Consider the following 7276-nt stretch of genomic DNA (forward strand, 5'->3'; position numbering starts at 1 on the left):
TGAATTCAAAACCACCTAGGATTAATACTCATCAAATTTCTAAAATTCATTAACAACAAACTGTCAATATGGAAAATAGTCGCTTATCAAGAAAATCGGTTGCAATATATCCCAAGGACGACAAAGCTTTAAAAATAAAACACCCCGGTACTGCAATTGCAAAATTGTCTAGCAATAGCAAAAAAACAACTAGAAATTGTATAAAGTAATTTATGCACCCTTGTCAGCTTTTGCAGCTGTGGCTGCAGCTTGTCCCCGAAGACGACCAGTTCTTCTAGCAGCAATAAGACCAACCTTCTGTCCAGGAGGGGCATCACGGCGAACAGTACTAGCATGCCCAATATGCTGGTGATTACCACCACCATGGGGATGCTCCACAGGATTCATAGCAACACCACGAACCTTGGGCCAACAGTTCCTCTTCACTCTGTACTTGTGATATGCATTTCCTGCCTTCAACATAGGCTTCTCAGTCCTGCCTCCACCTGCAACTTGACCAACCATAGCTCGGCATCCACTTGGCACAATCTTCTTGGCACCAGAAGGAAGCTTGATCCTAGACAAATAAAATTGACAGGCACCAAAAGCCATTGCAGAACAACATGTCAAGTAAACTATAATTTCAGAGGCAACAAATCAAGACTAAAAGGATAGGTATGCACATAATAGAAAACAACAGCATGCCTTTTCAATTGTAGCCACATCTTATGCATCAATAGTAGAGTTGACAAATTTCAGCATTTGTTAACTGGAGACCAATTTCTCTCTCTAGGCATGTTACTCACTGAACTAGACTTTGGCTACAATTACTAACATTGCCCATGCATTAATACACTTTTAATGAAGATGCTACAAGAGAAATGAGTGTAATTTTTTTTTATGTTTTCATTTACTTAAAAGTAAAACTAAATTTTTCCTAAAAATTAAACAGCATGACCAGCTGAAAATGCTTCGCAACTTTGCTGTCAGCTCAACATGACTGCTAATTGTAGATTGCAACTTTAGTTGTGAAGTTCCTGGCATTTCAGAAATCCAAATTACAGATTGATCAAATAAAAATATTAACACCAAAATGCAATTATGATACAGGAGAAAGATTTCCAACAGTGATATGGCTTCATAACCTATTGAAGGATACAAATGCTAGAGAACATCACCAACCATTCAATTGGGGTTCTATAGAGAAACTGTAATCCTCAAATATTATAGTAAGTAATTCACTTTGCAAGTAGACAAATCTCAAGACATAGAACACACCCATCCTACAAGACTAATATTATTAGAAGTGAAACGTGAAGAGATATATTTCCAGTCTTGCACAAAGCTTAATAACTTCTTCAAGTCCAAAGAATACATGCTAGCTAAGCTAACTTTCCAAAATATGGAGATAAGACCACCATAATTCTTGCGAACATTACAAGAAGAGAGGAAACTATCTATAGAATAGCAATCCAATAGCTACATCATCACTTACAAGAGACATTAAAAATACAAATATTTCCTGGTCACAGATAGCCAAGATCCATTGAGCTATAGTTAACTACATTTGCCATAAACATGCATCAGTTGCATCCACTTGTTTTGCTTCAAGTCCAAAACATGAGGCCTAAACTCAATAATAAGCATTACTATCTTAAATTGGCAACATTAGATTTTCGTATCTAATAAATTCAACATGAACCTAACCTTACAAAATCAACTCAAACAATATGAAACACACAAAATTGTAAATGAAATACAGACCAAAAAAGGTAAATTGTTCCCCAATTTGTGCCTCATAAAAGTATAAAAAAATTCATTAATTCATCAGATGAGATATAATCCGCCACAAATCACCCAATACAAACAGAAAATTAAAATATATTTATAATAACACATGAAGAAACCCCAAAATATTTTAAAATCCCGATATGACGCTTTAAAAAAAAAAAGCTCAGTACCTGGTAGTTCCATTATCAGGGTTATGACTAATAACAATAGCATAATCCCCAGAACATCTAGCGAACACTCCTCTATCTCCCACATGATGCTCCACGTTACACACAACAGCTCCCTCAGGTATTGACCTCAAAGGCAAAACATTTCCCACCATCAAATTTGCCTTCTTTCCACAGTACACAAACTGACCAGTATACATCCCTTCAGCTGCAACGAAAAGTTCCTTCTGGTGCTTGTAGCGGAACGGGTGACGAAATGTGACGCGGGCAAGCGGTGCGCCGCGACCTGGATCGTGGATAATTTCGGTGACCACACCCTTCAGGTACCCATTGCGTTCTCCGAAGTCGAGAGAGCGGAATCGGGCAGGGCCTTTCCGGTGGTGGGTGTGGGACTTGAAGACGGAGCCTGCACCCTTACGTTGAGCACGGATCACACGACCCATTTGGCTATGGGGTTTGGGGTTTCTAGGGTTAGGGTTTTGAAGGGGGCACTGGCTGAGACAACAGAGAAGAATGGTTGCGATATTTTATAGCGATGGTTTCTGAAGGGGAGAATCCGGAATTACGTATTTAGCCTTTGTTGTTTTTCTTAGAAGGAAACCCTAATTGTATGTTTGGGCTTTCTTTGGGCTGCAGCTTTGCGGATACCGGAGCCTAGCCCTTAGTGTTATCTATACAAGAAGAAGCTGGCCTTGCAAACCATGATTTAAATAAATTAATTAATTAAATTAAAAAAAGTGAGATTTATTTTTTTAGAATTATTCCAGGCATTTGATTTTTTTAAAAAAATCACTATTCTCTCTCTATTTTAAAATCATTTGATTTTAGAATCGAATGGTATTTGATTTTAAAATACCATTATCTCTCCATTTTAAAATCATTCCATTAAAATAACTTTTATTTTATAAAATCGAATTGTGTGTTCTTTTTTTCAAAAAATTATTCATTTACTTATTTTAATTACAGAAATTAAATAGTATAAATATTTAAGATTATAAAAAATTAAATAATTATGTAATTAAAATTATAGAAATTAAATAATACAAATATTTTAGATGGTTAATTATTTTTTTAATAAAATTGATATGGTCGAAATAAAATTATATTGTGATTGATCAATTTGTAAGAGAGAGAGAAAATGTAGAGGTTGACGTCTATGGCAACCAACCATTTCGACGGTCAAATCGGTAAATTAGATAATAAAGCGAGAGTAAGAATTGCCTACCTCTCTATCTGCTTGTAGGAATATAAAGTTAATTATAGTATTTTCTAAAAATTTGGCAGGTGTTGGTGAATTGATAAGGATTCCACTAGTTGATTAATTGGGGATTCCAATGAGAATCTATTAGATTGTGCCTATTAACGATAACTGTATATGAAGGTTCGACATTTTTAAAAAGAGAGCGAGTTTTGATGAAGAAGCATGTGCAATGGTGTCCGGATCTTTCTTTTTATGGATAGGGTCATATATCAACTTATCAAACTCTTACCACATGGTTTTATCTTATAGTGATAGTTCATAACTTATTTTGGGTGATTGTTGTGTTATATCAGATCCCGCTGATATTTGATTTCTTAAATTCGAAGATGACAATTGTTTTTACAATTTGGGACATGTGGTTAAATCAGATTGGTCTTTCCCCACTTACATCGTTTCGCCTGCTTGTATCTATCAATAATAGCTTCTCCATTATCGAGCCACATTTAAAGCCTGTTATCGAAACCGCCATATTTTTATTCACTTTCTTTTTCAAATATCATTTTTGCTCACAACTGATATCTTTGCTTTAGAAAAGATTCTGCCATTACTCTTTTTCATTCATACCTCCTTACTTTCATGGTAATTCTTATTTGTTTTCCCTTTCAAAATGAATAAACATATTTCTTATGTTTCTCTCGCTTTTAGTGAAAGTTCAATCTCAACATTTAATACAATATTGTCGTAGAAAAACATATGTCATGCGAATTACAAATGTTTGAAGTATTAACTACCTAAAGAGTTATTTAAAAAAAAAAATTAAAAAGTTTAACGTCCATTAGATAAACTTAAAAAAAAAAGCATCAATATAGATTTTTTAATCTCATTTGACAATATTAAAATTTGTTGTTAAGAAAACTCATAAAAAATAAACTAAATCATATTCCCTGCAACGTGGACATTCAATTAATTTATGTCCAAAAAATGTAAGTAGCTTATTTAAAAAAAAAAAAAAAAAAAACTAAGTAGCTTAATTTCATCTCACTTATGTATCAATTTTTATTTTAAATCATAATTTTAAGGAATTTTAATTAATAAAATCTAGCAATGGTGATTTCTACTATTATTTTTTTTCCAAACAAAATAATAATTATATTTTCACTTTCCATTTTTTTAAAGTGAATTAATTTTTCACAATCAATATATTACAGAAAATAGTTGATATTAACGAAAAAAAAATATTCTAAAAATGTAATATTTTAAAAATATTTAAAAATTGAAATCTATAAATTTTATAAATTTATATGCAATAATATACATTTATGTAAAGTAATTATTTTATAAAATATTATTAAATAATATTTAAAAAATAAAAATATTAACATATCAAAATATAAAGATGATAATACTTTGTAAATAAAATATTGTTTTAGTTGAGAATAATGTTATTAATTTAATATAATTTCTATAATATTAATTTGTATAAAAATATAAATATTTTTTAAATGATTACTTAACAAAAAAAAGAATCATTTTACATAAATTTATATTAAAAAATACATATAATTTTCATAAAGCTTAATTTATTTTTATAATAATGTAAATTTCATTCTTTTTTACGTTAAGTAAACATAGAAATTTCCCTTAACAGTATTTTTTTTTTTAACTTGATAATTTACTTTTTCCTTTGTCAAACATAACAAAACTGTAACCAACTTAAACGCTCTTCCCGTTTGAAACATTCAAAACAAATCTAAACATTGAGCACATCACACACACACACACCATCCGTGATTCTAATGGAAACAAGATCTGCCAAGAGAAGGAAGGTTTTGTTTGCAGAAAACTGTGAAGCTCCTAACAACAATAATGGCATTGATCGGATCAGTGATCTCCCTGATGATATCCTCCACCACATTCTCTTCCTTCTTCCCATTAAATCCATTGCTCAAACTAGCGTCTTGGCTAAACGCTGGAGATCTCTTTGGTCCTCGTTCCCTGATCTCGACTTCACCACCATTAATACCACCTCCACTTCTCTAATAACAAACATTAGCACCACAAGAAGATCACCACATTCTCTATCAATGGACTTCATTCCTCAGGTTTTAGCACTTCGTGATAAGCATTCTGATCTAAGGACCCTTCGGTTTCGTGCTCGTTTGAGCTTTTCAGGTCTCAATGGTTTGATCCGTTGTGCAATAAGACATAATGTACAAGAACTTGACGTAGAGGTAGCCACCGAAGATTACTTCAATTTCCCTCGTGGGGCAATCACAAGCGAATCTTTAAGAGTTTTTAAACTGAAATCCAGATATCCTGGGTTCAGATTGCTTCCTTCTTCATTGATGACTGGTGGGTTTCGATCGCTCCACACATTGTCTCTTTCTCTTGTCATTTTATATGAACAATCCTCTCTCTTGGATTTATTCACTGAATCATCATTTCCTCGTCTTAAGAAACTAAATCTTGATGCTTGTTTTGGGATGAAACATCTTAAGGTTAGTTGTCGAGCCCTAGAAGATTTAACCTTGGAGAATTGCTTTCAGCTTTATGGTTTGGATATTTGTTGCGTAAAATTAGAGAAACTGAGAGTTACAAGCTGCTTTGATGCATACTATGATGACAGTTTGGTTCAAATTAATGCCCCACGACTTAGAATTATTTTATGGGAGTATAATGCAATTACCGGTACAAGTTGTTTGCAGAATTTAACATCCCTTTGTGAAGCATCAGTTGGTTTTTTTCTACTTCATGAAGATATTAGTATGGAAAAGCTTCAAAGTGTATGTGATCTTTTATCTGGATTATCTCATGCCCACAGTTTAACCCTTGAAAGCCAATGTATCGAGGTAGTACTTAATATCTCATTCTTCTTCTTAATTTCTCCATCCATTTAATAATATTAAAACTATGGTGATGATGATGGTGATATGTGGGCTATGATTGCAGATCTTGTCCAGCTTGAAGAACTCATCTCATTTTCTCCATCCATTTAATAATATTAAAATATTGGAGTTGCATACTGATTTCAACAAAAATATTGTACCTGGGTTGGCTTCCATATTTAGAAGCTCTCCGATATTGCACACTCTTATTCTCAGAATTGTCAATGATTACAAGATTGAAAGAAGAGTGAGTACCATTAATCTCTTGGATTTGTTTCCCTTTCAAGTTTATTAATTGTCCTTTAACTAAATTTTTGCAGCAGTGGAATAGAGATTTGTGGGATATGTCTACCTCTAAGGAAGAGCAATATTGGGAATCTCAAATTCAAACTTTGAAGCCCTTCCTAAGCCACCTTAAGGTAGTAAAGATTCATGGGTTTTTAGAATGTGAGAATGAAGTTAGTTTAGCAAAATTTTTGCTCAAACATGGAAAGAACTTGCAAGAAATGACTCTTTGCACAGCACACTGCAACTATAGAGATTCTCTTCGACGACAAAAAGTTAGGTCACAAATGATGGGATTCTCTTGGGCTTCTTCTAATGCTAAAATTGCTTTTCAATGATCTAGACACTCATTAATTTTAAATTCAAGTGTGTTTTAATCAATTGTACTTTTTTAAATGCATGTAATCCTTTTTTATTTTTGAAAATCTACCATAATGGATTATAGTGTGTGTATGTCTCTCTCGCTCTATATATATTTTTTTATTTTTGAAAAGTTATTTAATCATTTAAATATATTTATTACTAAATGGATCTGGCTAATATGAGTTGTGGATGAGTCTAAGTTCAGCCTTGATTATTTTTGTTAAGCTCTGCCTTAGGATTTTCTGCATTTCTTTTTAATTATTAAGTTAGCCAAACTCAAATGATTTGATTTTAAACTTTTCTTCACCATTTATATATGGTTAGAGAGGGTTATTGATTAAATATATTTTCAAATAATTGATCTCATTGAAATTTATAGGAATAAATTAGATAATACATGACTAGATTTGAAATCAAGAGTCTAAAGCAACGGCAGTCAATTATTGACTTATATTTTTAAATTATAATTATAAGTTAATAATAACGTTTGAGAATACTTAATTTATATCGGTTCAATGTTAGAGTTTAAATATTAAAATTATTTATCAGTTTAAATTTAGGTAGAGTAATTTTTACAGTATTCTATCTATTGTTCTTCATAGTAA

The 7276-nt window shown here is 32.1% G+C and overlaps 2 protein-coding genes across 2 annotated transcripts; one reads left to right on the plus strand and one right to left on the minus strand.

The window, feature by feature from the left end:
• Positions 1 to 2455, minus strand: LOC110607879 (60S ribosomal protein L8). The gene is made up of 2 exons (XM_021747043.2): positions 1941 to 2455; positions 1 to 556 (listed from the first exon to the last, which is right to left on the minus strand). The coding sequence occupies exons 1-2, from the start codon at positions 2378 to 2380 to the stop codon at positions 211 to 213; spliced, it is 786 nt and encodes a 261-aa protein (XP_021602735.1). The 5' UTR covers positions 2381 to 2455; the 3' UTR covers positions 1 to 210.
• A 2479-nt stretch (positions 2456 to 4934) lies between these two features.
• On the plus strand, positions 4935 to 6646 carry LOC110607878 (putative F-box/FBD/LRR-repeat protein At4g03220). Its single transcript, XM_021747042.1, has 3 exons — positions 4935 to 5987; positions 6088 to 6270; positions 6344 to 6646. Exons 1-3 carry the CDS (start codon positions 4935 to 4937, stop codon positions 6644 to 6646), a joined length of 1539 nt encoding a protein of 512 aa, XP_021602734.1.
• The last annotated feature ends 630 nt before the right edge of the window (positions 6647 to 7276 follow it).

The sequence above is a fragment of the Manihot esculenta genome, chromosome 13, assembly GCF_001659605.2.
Source record: "Manihot esculenta cultivar AM560-2 chromosome 13, M.esculenta_v8, whole genome shotgun sequence".
Classification (NCBI taxonomy): Eukaryota; Viridiplantae; Streptophyta; class Magnoliopsida; order Malpighiales; family Euphorbiaceae; genus Manihot; species Manihot esculenta.

Bases quoted from the DNA above. Each gene is read 5' to 3' on its own strand.
- LOC110607879 (XM_021747043.2), bottom strand. From the start codon at position 2,380: ATGGGTCGTGTGATCCGTGCTCAACGTAAGGGTGCAGGCTCCGTCTTC. The intron at 557-1,940 runs GTACTGAGCTTT...TTATTTGTCTAG, and splicing joins CCTGATAATGGAACTACCAG to GATCAAGCTTCCTTCTGGTG.
- LOC110607878 (XM_021747042.1), top strand. From the start codon at position 4,935: ATGGAAACAAGATCTGCCAAGAGAAGGAAGGTTTTGTTTGCAGAAAAC. The intron at 5,988-6,087 runs GTAGTACTTAAT...CTATGATTGCAG, and splicing joins TTGAAAGCCAATGTATCGAG to ATCTTGTCCAGCTTGAAGAA. The intron at 6,271-6,343 runs GTGAGTACCATT...AAATTTTTGCAG, and splicing joins ATTACAAGATTGAAAGAAGA to CAGTGGAATAGAGATTTGTG.